This window comes from Amblyomma maculatum, chromosome 1 (assembly GCF_055883805.1).
Source record: "Amblyomma maculatum isolate TAMU_Amacu chromosome 1, ASM5588380v1, whole genome shotgun sequence".
Taxonomy (NCBI): domain Eukaryota; kingdom Metazoa; phylum Arthropoda; class Arachnida; order Ixodida; family Ixodidae; genus Amblyomma; species Amblyomma maculatum.
The window spans coordinates 203,119,591-203,144,593 of record NC_139344.1 but is presented as its reverse complement, the minus strand read 5'-3'; the positions used below and the strand labels follow the sequence as shown (position 1 = coordinate 203,144,593).

The window sequence follows — 25,003 nt, the reverse complement described above, 5'->3', positions numbered from 1 at the left end:
CTAGGGGTGTATGTAGTACACGTATTCGACAATTGCTTTTATGTTCTCTCTTCAGCTGAGTGATCCAAGCATAGTGTTGAAAACCGACGCCAAGGACCTCGATTATGGTAACTCTTTTGCACTCATCATTATAGCTTTGATGTTTTTTTTTTATATTTAGATTCTAATTTTGTAGGGGAGTTCACTGCTCAACGAGCTTTTTTTTTTGTTTTTCTTTTTATTGCTGGTCGTGACAAGTTTCACTGCAAAATATGGGCCTTGCGACCTCAGCTTGGAGATGAAATCAGTCAATCATATGATCATCGTCATATCAATTAATACTATTTTTTTTAGCTGTCAAGTTGTCATGCATCTCAAAACTGGGTTTCTTGTCACTGTGGGGCTGCTTGAAAAACAGCATTTTGGTTCCCGGTCACACAAAATCTTTCTCATTTAAGACTTTTAATGCTTTAAAGACTTTGTATTGCTGTTTTGTTTTGTGAATTTCAGCCTATATGGTTTAGCATTGGTGTCAGTTATCAACCTGACTTGGGTATATTTGTCTTCAGAATTCCCCTTGAAAATTTTGTGGTTAAAGTAATGTGAATGCATGTGTTAATGTGTGGTCTTTTTCCATTTATGCATTGCTGATTTTGCATGCTTGCAGTTGATATAGATGACCTACTCGTCATGCAAGCTGCTCTGCTGTCTTGTACAAACCAACAAGGTTATGTGAGCCTTACAAAAGAAAACTTTCCTGACCTTGGGTATGCACAAATTGCGATACATTGTGCTGAGTCTGAAGATCCTGGTCAAAGTTGTCTTCTCAGTGATCAGGGAAGGGTAAGCTACCACAGTTTTAAATACGCTCTATATAGGCTTGGCACTTTTTTATATAACTGTAAAAGAAATGATGCTACATATGATGGAGTTTCAATAGAAGTTCTAGCCAAGATTAAATCAATTGTTCTGGTTAGAGTAATTTCTGTACTAACTGTTTAGCTGCCCTGAAAGACCGGTATCACTATTTTTTCGAGGCTTAACCTCTGCCCTATTGGTTCTGAAATTTCGCTCAAAGGTGGAATTTGGTGGAAAGTTTTGTTTGATACTAATTTAGTTGTTGGATTTATTCATTTTAGTCAGTATGAATACGTGCACATTCCTTGCTCCAGTACAAGAAAACAAAGTTCTATTAATTGTGGAAGCAACAGCACTGTCAGCGAGGAGTAAAACCGTAGCTGTTGATGCACTGAAAGTTACATCAGCGAGGTTTATTGAGAAATGAAGAGAAGCACGATTTTTTTACCTGTGAAAAAAACCTGCTTCTTTTAGGACATCATCACTACATACAGTGCACTTTTCTACAGTTAAAACTCAATTTAACGAAATTGTGGGGAGCCGCAAAATATTTCATTAAATCGGGAACTTCGTTAAATTGAAGGAGGCATTTATTGGTCACTTAGTCCGATACAATCTATTATTATATGGTGTCATGGCATCGAGGAAGTACCACGGCTTGATATTTGGGGAGGTTAAATGATCAGAAAATGAAATCGCGTTTTGAAAGGACCTGACAACACAACTTAAACAAAGGCCCAGAGAAGCTGGACTGTTTCGTCATCTTTAAGTACAGTACCAACTTGTTCACTATGCTATATTGCTACAATAAAATTGCAGCTCTTGCAACATACCGATAACACATATGAAAAGAATCAACGAAAATTTTACCTCGGCCAGAAGGGTCCCAGGGGACTAAATTTCTTTCTCAGCAAAGGCGTCGCTGATCTTTGCTTGCTTGCTGGTTGTAAGCAACATCTGTCCGGATTTTTCTTGCGTCCTTCCCTCGTGTTCTGCCGAACTGTTGCAGCAGATTAAGGGCAACCATAATTTATCACGGTGTTGGCATGCGGCACCGTTACCTAAACTGGGGTCGACGGGCCTGCTTTTCGCGGGAATTAAAACCAATATAACTCGCGTTTTGCACTGCGCAGTTTTGCAAAAGTGGGACGTAGTTGCTGCACGATGTTACCGTTGGCTCACAGTCAATACATTCTTGAGCGTTTTGTACAAAATAGAGACTTTTTCACCTTCATTTTCAGCAAAACGTTTGTTAAATCGGGATGGATAGTGAAATTAATTTCGTTATTTCGAGTTACTCAAAGCATTGGACCATATGGGTGTTTGAGGTGGAATGGGAATATCTTCGTTAAATCGAGACTTTCATTACATCGGATTTCGTTAAATTGAGTTATGACTGTAAATCATTTTAGGCCAAAATAGGTATATGCTACACCTAAAGTAATGTATTGAACGAAGCACTCCTTGTCTAATGCCACCTTTGTATGAAATTTAGTGTGTGAAAAAGCCAGCAGCCTGGCCAGGAGGAGCATTATTGTATCCATCTCCAAGTGACACAACTGCAATATAAAAGATCAGCCTTATTTTTAAACAGTTGTCTATTTCAATGCTGTAGGATTTATGACTCGAATACATGTTTGCGATTTCCTTGGCTTGGAACAGTTTGTAGGCTTCATTGACAACGGGCTCGGATTGTTATTTCATTCTTACTTTTACCTGAATTTGAGCTTACAGTGGTGCTGGCATTTTGCAGAAGGCAGCATTGACTCTGGTAGCCCATATTAATGCTACTTATGCATCAAAAGGAATTCCGGTCAACTTTGCCAAGGTTCTTGCAAGTTGTGTAAGGCTCTCTTGTATACATTCAGATAGTTTTCAAATTTATACGAAGGTGTTATTAAAGCATTTATTACTCTCTCGCAGACTGTCTGTCCACTGGAACTGCTGTGTCGTCTGCATGCTGGTGGTGCCATGTACATTGAAGACTACATTGCACTGTGAGTGGTTGGATATGGCTCCGTTGTCTCAGCCGGTCACTTCTGGTGGTGATGGTCTATTTTCTGGTTTTCCACAAGTGTCGCTGCATTGCAGCAACTATGTCTCTTGTCACTGCAACATCATAAGACGGTTTGGAAGCAACTAAATTGTGCTAGTGAAACGAGGTGGTGGCAGTTAGACTGGAATGTAATTACTTGTGTATTGATTTGTTGCCAGGCTGACTGCTTTGACATACAGGTTGGGTTGGAGACCAGTGCTGACATGGGCGTGATGTTTCGGGTCAGGCCATTATTGATTTGTTGGGTTGTAATAGGGGGATAAATAAGTTTTCCCCACTTAATCGCTGCTGACAGTCCAAACTGACGACCCCACCCAGTGATCGCGTGCGCTACCGAGCGCACGCCGACCACTGCGGGCTGTGCTCTTGGGAACAAAGGAGCAACACGTGCTGACAACAAACACATATTTATTGCTACAATAACAACAATGCCAGCTAGCAATAAAACACGCTAATGAATCTAGGTCATCCGACTCACCAGCAAGGCTACCGGCGAATGTTCGCCCACTCTAGGGCAGGGTATAAACTCCCGAGGCTGGACAGGGCGACAAGGCGAGAAAAGTCCCGCGAGGCCTTCCCCTCGCTGGCGACTACGGAGTCGCGTGAGGATACGTCCGCTTGCACCGAGTTCCCGACGCCGAAGAGATCTGCTTTACCCATGTGCGCAGTGACAAGACCAGGGGTGGCGCTTGTGCTGCCTAAAGTCCCTTGATAATTTGAAAGTAGCGACACTCTCCTCCGCGCCGCGCTTTCCTCGATTCTCCTTGCGCGGCGGCGAGCGCTGCGCACGACACGCTTTTTCTCCTTGGCGCCCGCCGGCCGGCCTCAGCAGTGAGTGAAGCGCGAGCTTTTGGGCCAGGTCTGCGCTCCAGGAGTGCACAAAATTTTTGAAAAATTGCGAGAAAAGCATTGAGAATGCCGAAAGTAACGTTCATGAAGAGATTGGTTTCTTCTTGGAACTGTTTTAATGGGGAATACTGATAAACAAAGCTTTCAGGCGAGTTTTGTGCTGCAGACACTTTTTAAGCCACATGATAAGGTGTTTTACTTTGTGCACCTAATCTAGTACTGCCTCTGACTTTGTCAGTGTTTTTTTTTTTTTAGAGCGTGAAATCTGTCACCGCGGTAAAACTTCGGAAAACGATCCAGGCTGGTGCTTTAAAACTTCAAGATCAGAGAAAGTGAAAGCAGGACTCTCAAGCTACTCTCAAGCTATCTGTCTAAGCATAGTATACGTCACGTGATCAACCATGAGTTTGGAATATTGGTTAATTGTACATGTATTTTGATCAATTACTGGGCCAAATTAATTGATATTTAGTAAATTGCAATTAAAACCCAGTTTTTAGCTGCAGCATCGAACCGTATACCGTTGGAAAGCTTAGGCCAAGTGTAAGGGCACTGTGCTAGTTAGCGATCCTCAATAATCTGCGTTAATTAGTTAATTTTGTATAAAACCAAACTTTGAGCTGTTCCTTGCCGCTTCAGGGCAAGGAACAGGTTTGCCACGGCAGTCTTGATATGATGCTGATGGAGGAATTAAATAATTGTATGAGTACGCAGCCACTCACTGACTTCACATGGGGTTAAAAGACAGCAGGGTACACTGGGAGAAGTGGTGGGTCCTATTGCCGATACACTGAAGTTCTGGGGCAAACATGCTGTGGCCTCATACGCTATGTAAAAGAGCGTAATTTCATTGAACGCAACAATTAAATAAAAGAAAATTACAGGGTGCACATGTCTCCAACGTGCGGAAATGCGAAAGCATATAACTGCCAAATCATTAACTATTGCTATCTTATCTATCACTATATCTACTAATGCCGTCAAGTGACCTATCATAACTGTCACTATCCGCAACGAACACTATCACCTCACTATCCGGGCCTATTACTATAATTTACTATTAATATTCGTAACAGTCACCATCATTAGCTATCACTGTTCATAACCATCACTATTTAATCTGATGCCGTCCCATGACCCATTGATATACCTCAATTTTCATTTACCTACGTTGTCAGTCATATCTCTATTATCTCATAATACTTGACGAGACAACTATACATTGACTTTTATTTCTTATACTTTCTTGTTTTCTCGTAAATGGAGGTGGGAAAAGAGCAAGTCATAGAAATAACTGACTACTATCAGCGCGAGGCTCATGTCTCTGTCGAGGAGGCTTCTTTTGCTTTGGGACAGGTCGGTGAGAGATGAATGACGGAGCTGCATTGGGCCTCAGCTTTTTTTCGAGTTCATGTAATATTCGCAGCTCAAACTGGTCTTCAGTGAAATGTAGCTAGAACATAGAGCGATGAGTTAATCACTCAGGTTAGATGAAAAGAAAAAAATCTTGCATACAATTGAAATGAGTAATATGTTACAGTGCTAAGAATTGTTGCTCGTAAAATGTTCCCCTATTTTTACATCATAATGTGGGGGTTCTCACGGGGCTCCGGCTCCGCACTGAGAACCGAGGCCACCCCGCTAGCTCTGACCACAGCAGTGGCCGTGAAGAACGACACACCGAGGCAAACATAGCCAGCGGGCCAAGTTGTTTATTGGGAACGCCCAATGTTCTTCCTCGGTGTCATAGCAGCATCCGCGCGCTACGGCGTCGCGGCGTCGTCTCTGGGTCCTGTCCGCTGAGATGAGAGGGGAGGGGAAGGAGAGGCCGTTCTCTCACCCCTGCGCTCTCCGCCACAGCACCGGAGAAAAGAGGCCAGAAGGGGAAAGATGAGGGCTCCCCGAGAGAGAGAGAGGGTGTTCGCCGCGTCGTGCGGGTAGAGGGAAATGTTGAATTCCCACACCCTTCCTCTCTTAATCGTGACCTCCACCTGGTCGCCGTTTTGCCCTTTGAAGCTGCACGGCTGATCCCTTAGCAGGTCGATGCCGCAGGCAGGCGGCCAAAGCAGGAACGGCCGCCCCCGCATCGGGCTGGCTCCGCGTGCAGGCCGCACAAATCCCCGCCGCTGCCGTCACGGGGATGAAGAGGGGGCGAAGTCCGCTGGCCCGCCATACGTTTGCGGGCCGCCGGCACGCCCGCAGTGCGCTGATCGCCTACGACCGCGCCGACTCCCCGCACGTCGTCAAACAGGGCAGCAGGCTCCGTCCCTCCGCGTACAGGAACCACTCCGGCCTGCATATCTACACGGGCCGGGTTCTTCTCCAATTCGAGCTCGGATGCGAGCTGCTCCATGAACGAGCTTGAATTCAAGCTTTTTTTTTTTTTTTTTTTTTTCGGGGACCACTGTATGCCTGCACAGCCATTGGGCTGGTAGACTAAACATCACCTTCGCCGCTCCCCGCCGCCTGAATGCAGACAGCGTGGCCCATGCGCCCGGAGTGCCAGTGTCATAAATAAGGCCAGTCGGCGGGCTAGGTCCCTCTGAACGTGCTCCGCACAGGCTTCGCGTACAGGAACACTGCCGGCTTGTGTATCGATATGTGCCGGATAACTTCACACGAGACCGCTCATGCCCTTGCGGTTGACATTAGGCGATTGCACCTACCTTCCGCACAGTATCATCGCGGAAAGGACTGCCTTCCCTTATTTCCTGGCGTTTGTCCGTCGTCAGCTCAAGCTGCACAGGCAGCCGACGCCGCCGACGCTGCTCTGCGTGGGTGACCTCCACGCTCGGAGCACTCGCCCTTCTTTCAGCGATCGCGCTGACGGAGGGTGATGTAGCGATGCCCACGGAGCAGCTGTGCGCGTGATCTCACATGCGCAGCATTTGACAATCCTTCAGCGATTTCGCTGGCTGTGGGTGCTACAGAGCCGCTGCTTGAGTGATTGCACTTGCGCGGCATTTTTCCCGTTGTCGCAGCAACTCGCTGGATTCGGGTTTTGCAGTGGTGCCCGTAGAGACCGCTCTCAGGATCGCTTGCCTACGCGCTGTTATGCGCATGCAGGGTCCGCTTCTACAGTTACTTTCAAAGGAAGTACTGTTGGCATGGGTCCGTCGATTCCGCCTGACCTCGGGCCTTTCAGCTTGCAGCCGCGCAACAATCTCAGCAACCTCTAATGGTCCCACCAGTCTGGGCGCTCGACTCGTCGCGATCGCGCGTTCACGTCGCTGAGTGCGTAAGCATAGCTAGCCATCGGACTTGCAATGTTCTTACCGCGGCTGCGGTTCGCCTTTCCATTGGCATTGGCCGCAATCTCGCGCAATTACTTTGCGTAGTCGTCGACATTGGTCTCGACCTTTGCGTTCATGCGCAGAGCTAAGGAAATGGCGTGCCAGTGCGCATTCGGGTAGTTATGCGATTGCGCATATTCACCCTAAAGCGGTTCTATATTCCGATATCGGCGCTCGCTCCTTTGCGAATAACGGCTTTTCTGCCTCATTTGAGGCGTCACTGCCTAGCACGTATTGTAGCAAAGCTTAATCATAGACCAGCAGGAAGTCTCCAACTCACTCGTAGCAATACCAGCTACACTAGAGTTAACTAACGCCAACCACAGTACAAGTGGCTTCACAGCGCAATTTGGCCTGAATCGTCGCGGGGTTCTGTCTCTTCAATAAGACTAGCGACCCTCTTACGACAAAAAAAAAAAAATAAATAAATAAATAATAAATGAGCCCTCCTACTAGCCCCTGACAGCTCTGAACTGCTGAACGCAAGCTCGAGTAGGTGTCCCCACTCTTACGAGATGCACGTGCTTTGGAGGTTTCCGCAACAGGGCGCTCCCCGCTGCGACCTCCTTCCGCAAATTTGGTGTACTACGGCTCCTAGTGACATCACACAGGCGACTATAATTTACGCTCCCTTTCCGAACGGCATTTGGCTGCTCGTGAACTGACCTGCCAAATGCGAGTGACCTCACCGCATATCCATGCAACGCCGCTCCAGTAAACTTGGCTCTCGACTCTCCTGAGCCGGTGAACTTTGAACCTGTTCTCGGCGCGCTTCGGCAGTGCTCTAACCCGCATTCTCCGCCGTACAGACAGCGCGGTTTTAAGCCAACGGGCAAAACGGATTTACCGCATCGGCGGTTCTGGGCGGAGGTAGGCAAACGGACACTTATCGTGAGCTGGACCAACGGGCCGGCTTTCCCGAGCGGGTGTAGGGGGGGGTAGCGTAGGCAACTGGCAGTAGCTTGACGAGTAGCTCAGGATCTACTTGAGAATGACTCGTTCGGCGGACCACACCTGCGATTTAACTGGAAGCGTATCGCTATAGCGGTTGGAAGCCCCTGCCATTGGGCTAGGCTTCGCATACTGGCCAGGATCGCCCAGCCGACTTCCATTCTTCGTGAGCTAGCCTCCCCAACTGGACTGCCAGTGGGGCTCCACGTTGGTGCGCCATTTTGTGGGGGTTCTCACGGGGCTCCGGCTCCGCACTTAGAACCGAGGCCACCCCGCTAGCTCTGACCACAGCAGTGGCCGTGAAGAACGACACATCGAGGCAAACATAGCCAGCGGGCCAAGTTGTTTATTGGGAACGCCCAATGTTCTTCCTCGTTGTCATAGCAGCATCCGTGCGCTACGGTGTCGCGGCGTCGTCTCTGGGTCCTGTCCGCTGAGATGAGAGGGGAGGGGAAGGAGAGGCCGTTCTCTCACCCCTGCGCTCTCCGCCACAGCACTGGAGGAAAGAGGCCAGAAGGGGAAAGATGAGGGCTCCCCGAGAGAGAGAGAGGGTGTTCGCCGCGTCGTGCGGGCGAGGGAAATGTTGAATTCCCACAATAACTATAATCATTATTGATTGTTTAAGTTTCGTAAATACAGCAAATTAATGCAATGATTCCGGCTGATTTGACATCGATGGGAAAACTTTTCCCACAGTAAATGAATACGCGGAATTGCGGTTTTAGAGCTCCAGCTTTCAAAGCGAAAGTAACCTGCCAACGCCTAATAGTCATGATCAAAGTGAAGCGTGTGTGATCATGTGAACACCCCCTGCACATTGGCCGTATCCCTGATAAAACGAAGCCATACTTTTTAATCCACGCATGCATCGAAGCATGGCAAGACACGTTCAAGAATTGGGGGGGAAAAAAAAAGAAAAAAAAGAAAGGAAAGCCGTACGACTTAGCAAGTGCTGATTACCCGCAGTACCGCGGGTTTACTTGCCAAAAAGTTTTTCAGGGCCAGCATTCATTGCTCCTTAGTAACTGACGCACACTACAAGTACAAGCTGGAAAGACTAGCTCCTCTACAAGCCCCAATTTTGATTTTTAGTGAAGGAGGCCAGGGGTACTAGCATAATTGCGACAAATGCAATCGAGAGGCTGTACTTTTCCAGTTATCACTGACAGCAAAAAGCAGTTTATACTGTCGTATTTCTGACTGTACAGAAGTCGACAGCGTGTGAAATGATGGAGCCTCGCAGAATATTCAGTATGCTGCAGAGGACAACCTTATTTTTATGCAACAAACAAGTTGTCGCCGCAAAAATACCGAGGAGCAAGCAGGAATAGAAAACGCAGCCTCAGGTGACTCGTTATTACGGGGAGTGAGAAAGGCGCCTTACGTCGCAAACAACTCTGTTCTTTATAGGAATAAACTTCTTTCAACCAACCTTGTGAATCCATTGACTCTTGTGCAAGCCGTCACGCTTACCTCGAGGTATCATGAATATCGCATAATCATCTTCAGGCCGCTTGCTGCAGTTGCACGCGCAGAAGCACGGCATAGAGCTTTCACGCTGCAATAAAAGCACAGCGCGCAATATTCGCTCGCCGAGCCTAGGAGAAAAATGGCGCGAAAGAAAAAGAAAAACACAAGGAAAACGGCGGACGCGCATTCATTTCCAAGCGCAACGGCAGGGAGACCAATCGTCGCGCAGGAAATCGGGGATGGGGTTCGCAAGGGACGAGAAGGAGGCGAGGAGGTACCGTGGCGGCGGCAACGTTCAATTGTTGGCATTACTGTCAAATTATCAAGGGGCTTTAGTGCTGCCTTGACGCTGGCGCCATCTCGTGATAGCTAGAGTGACTACTGTGGGGCGAAAGCCGACTTTAAGGAGAACGAGGGGAAACCGTTCCCCACAGATTAAGCAATCAATCTTATAATGGTTAAAAGTAAAACCTGCAAAGTAATCTTTTCTTTAAAGCTCCAGTGTTGGTTGCAGTGCTGTTCTAACTGCGGCTGTCTACAATTTCAGTAATGTGCAGAAACCCCAGGTTATTGCAGACCTGAGCAGGAGTCTGTTCTCTTGCTGCCAGCATTCTGAGCAGAATGAACCATTTGGATTCACATTCACAGGTGTGTGCAATTTAGGGATAAAACAGATGCTTGGGCGAGCTAGTAATCCACGAGTGCAGAGAGCGCGAAAAAGACGGGGGGCGTAGACGCGCTCGTTTGTGTCCTTCCTACGTCCCCGTCTTTTTTTGCGCTCTCTGCCCTCAATTTAGCGAAGTAGGCACGATAAAGCTGTGAACCTATTGTCTTCCTCATTCATTGTTTTTTCTTTTTGCAGTGTTTATGGCTTCTTTAGTCTCCAGTGCTTATTCAGCATCAGATCACAGTATTGTGAGTCCATCCATAAGAAAGGTGTGTTGCTTATATGCACTCAGATTCTCTTTAGTATTTGCCCTCCAGGCTGAAAAATAGGCCGCTCATCTTTGAGTTCCTAAATGCATGAAAACTGTCTACACTTTTTGTAAGCACTTTGTAAACATTATTCGAGAATGTCTTTATAGCGCTATGCATTCTTAGGAACTTATTAACAAGAATTGCTTTTTTTGTGTGTGTTATTTAGCAACTGGCATAAGGAAATTTTGCTGAAGAAACTGTTGTGACCATTATCTTGCTCATTTATTGCTATGTCTGGATCAGGCATCTTGGTTGACAGGACAGTAATGACAAAATCAGTGGAAACAAGAACTTACGCTAGAAGGATTAGAAGCCTTCAGGAACACTATCAGCATATTCGCTACGTGAAAAAGTTACTGTATTGCTGAAAAAATAGAAATCCCTCATAACTTACCACTTTTACACCAGCATGAAATGTCAGCTCTATTATGTCACCTTTATAACCTTGTCTTAGATGAAGTGATGACTCTCATGACCAGGTGTAGAAAACAAACATGAACGCTCCCCTCTGCATACATTATTGAACTTTGATTCACCTCTGAAGAAGGGACTGTATTGGTCCCGAAATGTTAGGTTCTAAATAAATTATTGGCTAGTGCCATTATTTTTCAACTTTTATTTCTTTAGCTGGCTCAGACAGTCTTAAAGCTGCACTAAAGAGCATTCTGGAAAATTTTACTCTCACTTTTTTGTGCTTCTTGGGTTTTGATTAAATAGTTTTAGCCACAGACAACATAGCTGCAAATTAAGCCCACGAAAATAAAAATATGCATGCATTATTTGCTTACGCATGACTCAACCTGATTACTCTGCAGTGGCCAGTGAAAATGAGATGATCTGTAAAGATACCCAAAGTAATCATTAATGCTTTTGGACGCATTGTCAGTAATGTTTTCCTAAAACCACTACATATTTATTGTTTAGATAACACCTCATGAAAACGATGAGCCCGAAGCAAGCAGACTAGGCTCAGAAGAACACTCCACATACATATTATTCTGCCGGCTGCAGAGCAGCAAGCCACCACACAATTGCCTGAAATCCACTCCATGCATTGGCTGACTCCTCCTGCAAGTATCTGCGAGAAATTATCCTACTATCTGTGGGAGCCGTGATGCTTAATTTGATTTTAATAGGGAAGTGCGCTACACACGACAATAATTTGAACTTTATAACAATGCTCGGAACGTGTAGGTCGAGTTTCCATGATAAAAATATGAGCTCAGAATTCTCTTTAGTGCGCCCTTAATTTTGCCAAACTACATCTGTGTAGCTACCACTTCTGAAAATTTTATTTTGTGGCAGTTTCTAGCACAAAGTACAATATGTTAATGAGGCTTCCTTTTTTTTCTAGGTTTGCTGCACAGTACTGGAAACTGTTCTCCAGCGTGAGTACCTGTAGTTTATTAAAGAAAAAATGGAGTGTGAAGCAAAAAAGCAGTACGTACAGGTGCCTACAAAAGTTTTCGGAATGGCAAATTTACAAAGAACGTGAATTTTCTCATCGCTTAGAGATGGATCCAGGTATTGATTGGTGTGCTTTGCCGGCTGCACAAGATAAAATAGGGCACATCCTTATTGCTAGCAGTTTGATTTTATTGGGATTTTCGTATTCCAAAAACATTAATTGGCACCTGTACAATTGATAATGAATGTTTCAGTGACCATTAGAGAATTTGTCAACGCATGATGCTGTTCTTTGATTGACAAACACATTACAAAATAATTGTGATCGAATGTACAGTAATCGGCACTGCTGCGATGGCTGAGTGGTTCGGACACTCGGCTATTGAACCCTAAGTATGCGGGTTCAATCCAAGCAGGGGTGGCCACTTATTGATAGGGGCGAAAAGTAAGGTGCCTATGTACAGGCATAGCCTCCTTTATACTCTCTGTGCCTGTCAACACACCGCGCGAACAATAGAGCGGCGTCGTCGGGTAAAGTTGCGCGGTGCTGCCGCTCCCCTCGCTGAGGGCGCCACTGATGTAGGGGTCAAGGCGCACGGGTACGAACGTCGGCGCGGGGTGGGAGCGCTGTTATTCGCTAGCGGCATAACTGTTTTTAAGCATGAATCATGCATATTCAGCATATTTACTTGTAAGGCCGACATTCACTAAGCATATCAAGTGACCATATGATACATGTTAGGCAATAACAGCAACGCTATAGACATTTAATGTCAGGCAGTTTTAAGAAATTGCGCATGGCTCGAAAAACTGCATGACTGCTCCGCTAGCGCCAATAGTAATAGAAAAATTACAATGCTAGTCTACACTGCAATAAAACAAAATTTAAGAAGGCACCAGCATTTATTTATGCATTTCACAACAGCAATTGTGCTACAAGAGTACCATGTAAAAGTGGTGTGATTAATAGTTGCCACAAGTAGGGAAAAAATATTCACGGTGACTGTTGTCACTGATAGCACTTCAGAAGCCGGCTTGATTTACAGATGATTGGAACAACTGCATCGCAGTATGCCATTGAGATCTGTAAGGAGAACAATTTTGGTATCAGCTGTTACTCTCATTGATTCAGCGCGTCATACAAACATTTTTCTTTTTTTACTTGAAAAACAAGGAAAGACAATATACGTGTTGCATCTTTCTGTTTCGACCACTCCAAAATAATCGTCACAGTAGGCAAAGCTTGTGTTTTTATTTTTTCACAGAAATGCGCAGTTAGCGAAACAAAAAATACTGCTCTGGAGCACATGTAACATACCACACAGACGGGCTAACCAGGGAGGAAGTTAGCATTATAGTCCAGAAAATACATGTGCACATTTAATAATATTATGACCTTACTGATTCGTAATAAACACACTTCTGGTGCTGTCATTATTTTTCACAGGCCTTAATGCGGTTGAGTACGAGTTTTGCAGTTTCCGATGCTAGAGAGGGACAGCGATTTAGTTCACAAGGAAAACTAATATAGGCTTTGCACGATTTGGTTTAACTCACTTTAAAGTAGTCATCTTCACAATAGGTAAATCTTGTATTTCGATTTTATCACAATATTTCGTAAATAGCGTATTCGCAGGAGCACATCTAACACTACGCAGACGAGCTAGGCAGGGAAGCAATTAGCATTGCAGTCCAGAAAGCACAGGTGCACATCTAACATTACTATTGCAGTATTGACGCTTAATAAACACAGTGTTTGGTGCTGTCACTATTTTTTACAAGTCTCAAAACAGCGGAACACTACGCAGTGATCGCCGGAAGGACAAAGCAAAGCTGGCACTTACTTGTTGGTTCAATGCTGTATTCCTGCAGCACCCGAAGGCAGAGAAAAGTAGAAGCATGACCTTGCTCACTGCAAAACAGTTCATGAAACAGCGAGAAAGCAGCAGCGTGTGGCTATCCGGACCGCTTTGCAACACGGCGCACACGGCACTCGCCTGGCGAGGGTGACCCTACATCGCTGTCGCCGACGGAGGAGGAGCGGCGGTGACGGCCGCGGAGCGCGGAGTTGCCAGGCACAGAGTGTATAAAGGTGGCTATGGTACAGGCCATATCAGTGCATGTTGTCTTTAAGATCCCAGGTGTTCAAAATTATTGGAGCCCTCCTCTACTGTGTCCATCGTAGCCTGAGTTACTTTGGGACGTTAAACCATGTGAATAAAACCAAAACGAATTGTTTGTTAAGGTATAGGTCCTGTGCACCGCCTATAGGGGTACCACTGAAAGCCGCCTAGAGGTGATTTTCAAAAGTCTTTCCGTGATACGAGCTGTGGCTGCTTATGCGTCGCTGTGAGGATTGCTGATCTTCGCGGCGGCAGTTTTTTCTTTTCTTTTTTTTTTTTTTTCAATTATTGCGGATTTTTTCTACGGCGGCCTGAAGCATAAAGTTAATGTTGGCCTTTGTGTAGAAGAGAAAACGATGATGTTGCAGTCATCTGGGAGGAACAAAATAATCACTGATTTTTTTTTCTTTTTCATTTACCTTGTCTTTGCTTTGCAAGCTCTTTTAATATGTGCTCATGGTGACGATCCAATATAATAGACATCCTTTGAATCATGCTAGCACCGCTCTCTTATTGGCATATCGCTTCATCGGCCGTATTCACAATGCGATGTCACTAAGGGTCCCGTGTGCGTCTCGCGTCGCAGAAAATTTGCCGTGTCGTCGTCATTGGGTGAGTGAAAAATCTTGATGAAAAATTTAGGAGCAGTTTGAAATGTACAGATTGATGATAAATTTCTCAAGAATGTTTCCTAACTAAGGTAATTGAGCAGAAATGAAAACTGAGTCAACTTTGAGGGGGATGGGGGGGGGGGTGGAAGTCTAATTCAGGACTTTTGTGTTGCGCGAGAGACACACACTCATAGGTCGGGAGGCTCACTGGTTCAAGCTGAATAAATGGCCACTTACTGAATTCGTGATGCGAACGGGGTCTGACAACGCAGTCGCTTTCTGATCTTAATAGGCGATGCTTAAATCAACGCCCCAATGTTCACTGTTGAATTATGTCGAAAAGAACTCGCTCCCAGTGTCGAATTTTTTGAAGTGCTATGGGTTTAGCACAGTACCTGTACGGCAAAAACACCATGGGACGGAATGCGACCGCCATAGCCGTAACGATACAATGGATCGTGGTGGTGACACGTTTCATAGCGTATACAGTCGGAAATCGGTGACACGCGATGAAGCGAACGCTCACAACTGTCGCTTTGTAAAGCTTATGCGCTTAGGGAAAAGGACAAAGTATTTAGAGATGCGACTCCTAACAAGCACCGCTTATTGGCCATTAAAGGCATGTACCATGCGATTAGAGCACCATGTTTAATTCATTAAACCTCCTACCTGACACTAATCATATCCGCCTTTACTTTGCGCTCAGGACCTATTAATAACCTTAAAAATTAAGCATCACAAAGTGTGCAGCACTGCACTAAGCAAAAGAATTTTTACAGGTTTATGCAGTAACAAACACTTTTTTTTTCTTGTACCTAAACGGGAATGGTAGTGATTGTCAGAAAATTTGCGATGATGCACCGATATTATTTGATGTGCTTTCATATCGAAATATAAGACAGGAATGACAAGCGGCTTGTTAATGCGAAGTGAACTCGAACAGTACGCTCTCATTTGTATTGCTTGCCGAGCTGGGACGAGTAAAGACAATCTCCAGTGTATTTTTATGGCTTTCGAACATTTAACCAAGGAAAAACTATTACTGGAGATGCCTCGTAGTTTGTGTGACAGTGCATTGGCAGCGGATGCTGTTTATGCAACGATGCAAACGCTGCAGGAAAACGAGTTCATGACATGAGAGCTGCATGGAAATACATGGCTAGCAGACGGCACAGCCGGCTCCGCTCCCGGATTTATTTTCAACTCCGCCACCAGCGGTGTGGCCGTCGATTTGCATGGGGCGTATATATATATACTTGTGAAGTGGTTTGTTCAAAGGGCATTGCGGCCTTTGCAATACTGTGACCATGAGCTGTGAGAGTACCCAGAGCAGTGTTTATTCAAGATGGTACAGTTAAACCACCACCTTTATTTGTTGGTAGTTTGTCCTGCCGCGGTGTCTCAATGGTTAGGGCACTCAACTGCTGAGCCTGAGGACACAAGTTTGATCCCAGCTACACCGGCCATGTTTCGATGGTCGTGAAACACAAGGTGCCTGTGTACTGTGCGATGTTACTGCACATTAAATGACCTCAGGTGGTCGAATACATTGGAACCTTTTACTATGGCGTTCTTTACAGTCTGTGTTGCTTTGGAAAGTTAAGCCTCATTAGCCATACCACCCGCTGCGGTGCTGCAGTGGTTAGGGCGTTCGACTACTGTGCCCGAGGATGCGTCAAATCCGGGCCACGGCGGTCGCTTTTCGATGGAGGCGAGGAGCAAGGCGCCCGTGTTCTGTGCGGTGTCAGTGCACGTTAAAGAACCCCAGGTGGTCGAAATTTCCGGAGCCCTCTACTACGGCGTCTCTAATAGCCTGAGTTGCTTTGGGACGTTAAACCCCACAAACCAAACCAGCCGTTAACCATACCATACCATTACTGGCATCTTGCATTGCTGGCCTCCATGCCCAATGACTCATTCCATTCTACTTCTGAATATATGTCATGTGGATTGGTGTCCCAGGTAGGTTTTTCCTGTAGTCTTTTAGCATATTCATTGAGACTTGAAAATTTAGATGATAAAAATTGTGCGAAAGAGCACTTTCGTTAATTAATATGAAAAAAAAAAATGTCACTGGGTTGTGGCTTTTATTATCAGCAAATTATTTTACATTCCAACCTGCCTCAGATGTATTGGCTGGAGTAATGTCGTTATATGGGCAGATGCTCACTTTGTTTTAATAAAATTACGAAAACAAAATAGAAATTGACAGTTTTCGCTGGGAACATAAGCTTAGTTCAATATGCCTGTTTTATAATTTGTTAAATTGGATTCCTCTCATGTCATTGGATGTATCTGAAAATGTGTCACTTACTAATTACTAAAACAAGGAGCAAATGTGATATGCTTATGTTTGTACAGTTGAGCCCGCTTATCACAAACCTGACTGTCACACGGATTCTGTTTATTATACCTTAAGTTCATAGACAATGGACTTATCCTGCATTACAGCGTAAGATTGTAAAATGAGGCAAAGACGTTTGTTTCTTTAAAAAAGTTCACTGTGAATGTTTTTTTCTTCAGAGTGGACCTCATAAAGCCACCTTTTAGCTCCCCCAAAGTACTCAAGTGCTCTGGACAGAGACACTTTGTGTGGACTAGCCACATTAGAGAGGCGAAAATACTGATAAGGATTAAGGCGTTTACGGTAACCGGTGGTAGGTCTGCATCCTTGTTTTCGATGCTCGACAAGGGTGCAATGTCGAAACTGCCTCACTGCATGTTACAGAACATTGGTGATATTAATTTCACAGGCATTTGTATCATCAAAATGAATGAAAATAAGTATGCAGAGAGATGGGAAAGGCAGTTGCATAGATCTGTTTACAGCCGAGAAAGTTTGTTACTGTTGCGCGGTCGCAACTCGCCACTTGTGGTGCACACAGCACAACACGCGATCGTGACGTTGGCGACATGCAGGCTGCATGTCTCCCCGGACTTCTCGCGGTGCGTACAGCATGAAAAGAGATAGCGATGTGCCGGCTGCGCAGCACTGCAAACTGCTCGTAGATCGCGATTGCGGAGCCAACGATGTGCGGTCTGTGCACGCCTGCCGCGTACGCTGCCGTCAACTGCTGCAGTGCGACATCTGCGATTTGTGGGCCACGCGCCACTGAAAACTTTTCGCGCCGTTAGCCCGACAGACAGTCGTGATGTTGGCGATGTGCGTGCCACGCTTCACCGCAAACTGCTTGTGATGCGTACATACAGCGCGGCTGGCGATCGCGGAGTCAACAATTTGCGGGCAGTGCTACGCTAAGGTTGTGGTTGCTATTCGCGCGTTTGTATCATCCGTAGTGGTGCGGTAGGGTGTTCGGAACATCTGAAATTTTGCAAATTGTAAACAGTGCACTATGGCCAGGGAATTTTGCGAATTTGTATCATCTCGAAATCCGTATCAACTAGATTCATATCACGTGTCCAGTACGTGTCATCCTTCTAAGCTCTCAAGTCATGCGTAAGGCTAGCTTTTAAGGCAACCTTTGCACTAAAATAAAGCCACATGAACTTACGAATTAGGCAGGAACTAGAACCTTGCTAAAAAACTATCACCTGCTGGCTGGTTTCAGTTTTCACAGAATTGTGCTTACTACTCGACCGTGCTACGCAAGGACTGATTACTATCTGTGCACTGCCTGTATGCAGCAGTAGCGCAGAACACAGAGATCCGACTGGTCACGCGTCATACACTACATGACCATTTGGGCTATCAAAACGTACCTTGTGACTGGTATCCACTTCTCAATTCATTGGTTGTTCACTGGCCATGTGCAGTAGTTTCGCTTTCAATGCTGTCCCTGTCTTGCGCTTACCTTGCATTTCTCGCAGTTTAGATGCTTTGCCCATCCGCCATACGTGCACACACTGATTGATCTCGAATTCTGCATTTTTTTATCATTTCTTGTTGGGCTGACACTCTTCCGAGGGTGGGAGGGGGGGTGAATCATGATAGCTGGAGGGTGCTCTTTGGTCTCCTCCCTGGTGGTGAGCCCATATTTTTGATTGGCAGGGTGAGTTTAGGGCACCTTCTTGTTCATTATAACCGAGTGGTATGACTATGATAATTTGTTTTATCTGAGGTGCAGTGCCACAGCCCAGATACATATTTTGACAGTAGTTCCTTCATTGTTCATAATAAACAAGCGTTCGTTTTAACTGGAACTGTTAAAAATGGGTTTGAATGTACTTAACGGGTGTTCGCAGTGGTTGTTACAGGAGCCACGATGGCATATTTGGCTTTGCATAAGCACAAATTGCAGCTATATATTGTTTGAAAAAAAAAAAAGTATGTGGCTGGTGAAGCTATGGCTTGGTATTGTTAATTCAATACGATGCTGTCACAGGGTCTAAGGTTGGGGATCTGCTTTAGCAGTTGTTGGGTTTTTGCATTAGATAAGCGATGTGAGCACTGATATTAATTGCAAGCAGCTGCTCGCCTTCTGCTTCTTTTTTTCCCTTTTTCTTCCTTTTTTCTTTTTATATTTTTAAATTTTCTCCTTATTCTACCTCTTTTTCTTCCCACTTTTCTTCTTCTCATGAAGTGGCTGATTACCCTGACAGTTATCCCAAATGATGTCTCTCAAACAGCTTCTTGCTATAAAATTCGCTGCTCTATGATTAATTTTTGGGCATGCCATGTTGAAGTGAAGTTGGCTGAGTATTTAAGAAAGGGGTTCACATTTCACTACTTAGCAGCTTGACTTTTTGCCTTGTCTTGCTACATTTTTATGATTATTATGCTACATTGCCCCTTTTGAGTTATCAAGGAAAGATTAATGCACATTCTTGCATTGAGACCTAAAGTTGAGACATTGCTTCGCTTGTGAAAGATCCTTTGTAGGCTATTGTGGAATTTTTTTCACCACTTTCATTGCAGGGCTTCTCAAGGCCAATGAAGAGGGACAAGCTATGACCTGGTAATGTGACACTTATGTGTTTGTATTTCCTTCGAGTTTTGTGTTTGAAATTTGGTTTCAGTGGGAACCTGTTGGTACCTCTGTTAACGAAGCCATTGGTCCAGCCTTCTGCTGTCCGCTGTTATGCTCAGGAGTTGCTGTCCTGCATCTTGGCATATAACCCTGTCTACAAAGGTGGGCTATTTAGTGCGGGAAAAAGACCTGCTGCTAAAACATTTAAAGAAATTTTTTTTCTTCTCAGTGGCCCAAGCCATGTCCAACCACCACAAGTGGACTTACAAGAAATGCTCACCATGGCTGTTTGGAATGTTCCAGAAGGTGCGCTGTTATTGCTTTGTTGTCTAGCTGCTGTGTGTACTGTGTGCCTTTTTGATTTGCGAGTGACAGAACATTAAAGGAAATTTGAATGCACTATTTTTAGCTGTTATGAAATACTGTAAAAACCCGCTTGTAATACGAGGTTTTTTTTACCGATTTTATCATGTCAGATTTTTCACCTCGGATTATATGCAGATCGAAACAAATATCGGCCTAAATTTGCAGTTCCGGCCTTATTATTAATCAGTGCTATCAACATCAGGTTTCCAGCGAGAGGAGGCGCTATCTAGCAATGGTGTCGACTGACTATTTCGATGGTTTCGTTTTCACCACGCTGACCCCGCGATCGTCGTGACCACGATGCTCGCAACGCTGTGGGGGTTTAAGGGGGGAACGGTCTTCCGCCCCGCTCCTACTCCGCAGGTGCAGCGTCCTCGCTAGCGACCCGCGGAGGGGAACAAATGGGACAAAGGACGGGGACGACACATATTTAATACTCCAATGCTATTTATTGCACTTGCAAATAATACAGAGCATGCCGGCTAGCTATACATCAACAAGGTTTTCCTTGGAAGGGCAAGGCTACGTAAGAAGAGCTTTTGACTCACCGGCTGGGGAATGGGGGTGCGATTTCGGCGGCGGACATTTGAACGCGCCGTGAATATGGCGGCCGGGATCTCCCGTGCGCGCCGCATTCTTCGGACAAAGCCAATACCACGGCGTTTGCCGCGGGAGGCGGCGAGAGCGTGCGGTATTTACCGGTCGCTTCGCCGTTGGGAACCAGAAGATGGGCGGTCGTGCACGACGGGTCCTCCCGTGTGCGCTGCGTACTCCGTGCACGCTATCCCCCGGCATTTGCCGGGAGAGGCGGCGGGAGACGACCGTTCTCGTTGCCGGCTGGATCCAGAATCTCTTTCTCGTCTTCTCGCGGGAACCCGCGTAGACCTCTTGGCGGCGCACCCCTCGCTGGTCTCCTTCCCCCAAGGGGAGGTATTTACCTCCTCTCCCAGCCGGCGCTGCCATGAAGCTCGTTGGGGTGGTTGTGGTCGGTCGCGGCGAAGGGGCAGGAAACTGGTTTTCCACAACGCACACAAAACCGGAGAGAGGTTGATCACACGATGTAGAGAAGGATCACTTGGCATTTTGTACGGGTCTCTCATGTACCATTCTACAAAGGACGTGACAACATGATAGCCAAATCAAGAAGAATGCCAGTTTATTGGGAAATGTTAGTTTTATAGCAGGTGATAACGGGCCAACTGTAGCACGCATATCAGGAACAGGTGCACTGTCATGCACGCGCCTGATACGTCCTTTCGCGTGAACAAGCAAAACAGGCTGTATTGACAGAATAGTTAAGCAATTTGAGTAAATGCCTCATCATCCTGAAGGCGTTGCGGGGGGCCTAGTGTTCCGAGACGATCTTCTTGGAGCTGGGGTGTGCAAAGCATCTGGAGTTGACCTTCCTTCTGTGTTGGTTGTCCACTGTTGTGCCCCATCAGTCATTTGTGACAATTCTGAGGCCTGCAATGTTGACCCAGCCGAAGAATGCCTTGTGCTTACTGGCAGTGCTCCTTCACTTCGGTGCAGGGTACTTTATGAGAGTTCACCAGGGGATGGCCCATTTTCAAGTGGAGCTGAGTGATACGACAGCAGCCCTTGCTAAAAGTCGTCTCTGGAGTCCTGGGATTTTTTTAGAAATGTGTTTGACAATCTGTACACCTTTTTCCGCCAAGCAATTCAACTGCGGGGAATGAGAACTAGAAGCTACATGTGTAAAATCATAGTTTCGTGCAAACATGGCGAAGTCGCAACTCGAAAACTGAGGTTCATTGTTCGTGTAAGCCTCTAATGGGATACCTATCTTGCAAATATAGCACTGAGTGCAGCAATTGTGGTGCTTGAGGTAGTGTCCTGGAGTTGCTCGACCTCTGGAAAGTTTGAGAATGCATCGTAAGTGACAAGGTACGAGTCTCCAGCAAAGAAACATATGTCCACTCTGAACCCTATACCACTGGAATCTGGGAACTGACCGCATCTGTAGAGATTCTTTTCTTTGCGCATATGCATATTTCTTACAGGTTGGACAGCTTGCATGTAACGCTATAATTTCACTGTTAAGGCCTGACCAAAAAGCAAGGCGGCGTGCTCTCTCTTTGCTTTTGTGAACACCAAGATGTCCCGCATGAAAGCAGGCCAAAGTCTTCTTTCGCATGCTCTGGGGTACGATTAATTTGGAGCTTTTAAAAAGTATTCCATTCACAACAGATATTTCTTGCACAAAAGGCTTGAGTTCACCCTCAGTGGGTTGGTTCCTTGACAAACGTTCCACCACTGCCTGCAGGTAGTTGTCACACATGGTTTCTGTTCGCAATTCGTGCTCAGTCGTTGGCGTCGCCATGTAACCTAGGAAGTTTCTATGAGTAGTTTTTTGTTGTAGAGGAACTGATAAAAATTTTCACGTCCAAAGCAAATACCAAGGGCCTCCTTTTCAATCTGAGCGTATTTATGCTCTGCCTGGGTTAGAACGCATGATGAGTATGCAACGGGTCGCCATTCATCACTGTGACGTTGCAGAAGAGCTGCTCCTACACCATCCCTTGATGCATTGCACGAAATCTTGGTTGCTTTTTGAGCATCAAAGATAGAAATCACGGGAGTTGTGACCAAAACTTGTGTTATGCTCTTCCATACTCTAGCGGAGTGTTCCATCCACTGAAAATCTGAGCGACACTTGATAAAATCCCTCAGCAACGCAATTTGTTCAGACATGCACAGCACAAATTTTCTGAAGTAGTTCAGCACTCCCAGCATGTGCTGAACATCAAACTTGCTTGTTGGCTCCGACATTTCAATCGTGCTTTTAACGAGCTGTGGGTTCGGCAATAGACCATTTGAGGTTATTATGTCACCAAGGAACTTGATTTATGTCACGCCGAACTTGCACCTTCGTGCATTAAAAATTAAGCCAGCTTTCTTGGCGGCTTTCAGGACAGCTGCTAGGTCCTTGCGTGCTCTTGCACCCCACACCAAAATGTCATCCATGTATACATACTAGTACGCCCGGTAGCCCGCCTAAAACTTGAGTCACTGTTTGTTGAAACTCTTCTGGTGCAGACAATCTTCCAAACGGTAGACACAAAAACTGGTATCTCCCAAAAGGTGACGGGAAAGTACACATCTTCAAGGTTTGCTCATCCAAAGTATCTGATCATAGCCCGAGTTAGCATCCAGGCAGCTGAAGTACGTGGCGCCCGCTAACTTAGCTTCCAAGTTTTTGCACTTTGGGAGGGGAAATGCTGCCTTTTAACATGCTAGCTGATGTTCCTAGGATCCAGACAAACTTGTAGGCTGCTATATTTTTTCTTCACAAGTACCAGTGGGCTTGCCCAGTCTGTAAGCTCCTGTTCTTTCATGATGACTTCAGCCTGCACCATTCTTTCGAGTTTATTTTTGAGAGGCTCCTCCAGTGCCAAAGAAACGCGACGAGCTGGCTGGACAACCGGTACTGCTCCAGGTTTCAGGGCCATGTGATAAGGCTGCTTCTGGCAACCTAGTCCCTCGAAGACATGTCTGAAATCCTTTAGAGGACCACATTCAGGAGCGCCGCAGTCACAGCATTCACAGTAAGGTGAACCAGTCCGAAGAACTCACTTTCTTGGAACTCGCCAACCCAGTATGGGTTGGTGACCATTTTTTACAATGAAAAGTTTCACCGGAATCTGGCCATTTCCAACATGCACAGTTTTTGAAGCTGTTCCAAAGCACATTGTGACACCGCCGTTATACGCCTGCAGCACTGTGCTTGTCAGCTGTAGTTAACCTGATGGCAGTTTCCGATAGACTTTTTAATAACGGTAAAAGGCTAGCTTGTGATTCGTGTCTATCTTGAAGGAAATTTCCTGACCGTTAGTTTGAGTTTTTACAGTTCACTCATTCGTGCTTCCACCTTTACTGCAGACACGTAGGACATGAAAATCACTCTCTTTTAGTTTGCCGATTCCACTCACTTCGCTCGACTTCCTGCAGCATATAGCAGAGTGATTGAAACCTTGGCACTCATATTATTTTTTTCCAAATGCTGGGCACAGCTTAGGTCTGTACTTGTGGTTACACCGCCTGCACCGCAACTGTTCCCCGTCGACCTTGCTCTCGTTTGTGCGCCTTGAAATAGCATCAATACAGCCGTCTGTTTTACGCCACCCCTCATTCTGTTGTGCGACTGACCCTGCAATTTTGCAGATTTCTTCTGCTTTCAGTAACGTCAACCTTTTCTCACGAAGCATCTTATCCCTTAGCCTAGCGCTGTTGGTACCAAAGACAATTTGGTGGTCCCTTGCTAGTGAGTCGTACGATGTTCCAAAGTTGCACTGCAAGGCTTGTTCCTTTAAGTCAGAAATCTTTCAAGCGGTTCTCTTTCCGCTTGGTGCCTCGTGCGAAACAGGTATCTTTCATGCACTTCGTTGCTCACCTCTGTGCAGTAGGTGTCGAACTTTTTTATTAAGGTCTTATAATCATCCTTGCTCTCGTCTGGCTCGAACTTGAAATTAATAAACGCATTGAGTGCCTTATCACTCGTGATGTTCAGCAGGAGTGCAGCTTTTGAAGCCTCACTTTTTGGCTGGTCCTTTACTTTCGATGCTTGCAGGAAGAGCTCAAACTTTAGTTCGAAACGTTTCTACGATACCGAGACGTTCCCTGCCAGACTCAGGGACTCCGGTGTCTGCAGCCGTTCCGTGCTTTGTACTACACCGCTGTCGAAGCTAGAGCATTGTAGGCACTTTTGACACCATGTATCCGTGCCGTGAACGACGTGACAGCAGCATGATAGCCAGAACAAGAAGAATGCAGGTTTATTGGGAAGCATTGATTTTATAACAAACCATGTGATAATGGGCCGACCGCAGCGTGCATGTCAGAAACAGGCGCACTGTGATGCACGTGCCTGATACAGCCGTGCTGGCCAGGCCCTACAGCCAGATAGTTTGCGTGGAGTGCGTTGGTCCATGGAGTGTGTTGGTCACGCTTTCGACAAATGCAGGATACCGAACGCATTTAGAGGTACCGAAAATAGTTTCTACAGAAAGATGTCTCTAGCAAGGAACTCTAGGCAGATACACTTGCCAGACGATCGCGAAAACCCCGAATTCGAGAACACTTCTGAGCGCACGTGCCACACGCCTGCACGCAGCGC

The 25,003-nt window shown here is 45.9% G+C and overlaps 1 protein-coding gene across 6 annotated transcripts in view; it reads left to right on the top strand.

Moving 5' to 3' along the window:
• LOC146205380 (uncharacterized) overlaps nt 1-25,003 on the top strand; it is a 90,521-nt gene that overhangs the window by 407 nt on the left and 65,111 nt on the right. For 5 of the 6 annotated variants that reach the window (XM_084590040.1, XM_084590038.1, XM_084590039.1 and 2 more), the window contains exons 3-12: nt 56-107; nt 647-822; nt 2,591-2,680; nt 2,761-2,834; nt 10,004-10,104; nt 10,319-10,392; nt 11,789-11,822; nt 19,452-19,491; nt 19,553-19,665; nt 19,733-19,809. In XM_084590040.1, the coding sequence (XP_084446166.1) occupies nt 56-107; nt 647-822; nt 2,591-2,680; nt 2,761-2,834; nt 10,004-10,104; nt 10,319-10,392; nt 11,789-11,822; nt 19,452-19,491; nt 19,553-19,665; nt 19,733-19,809 (831 nt within the window). Of the gene's footprint in view, nt 1-55; nt 108-646; nt 823-2,590; nt 2,681-2,760; nt 2,835-10,003; nt 10,105-10,318; nt 10,393-11,788; nt 11,823-13,649; nt 13,934-19,451; nt 19,492-19,552; nt 19,666-19,732; nt 19,810-25,003 lie in introns of those variants that run through there. The other variant, XM_084590043.1, reaches the window with a different exon arrangement.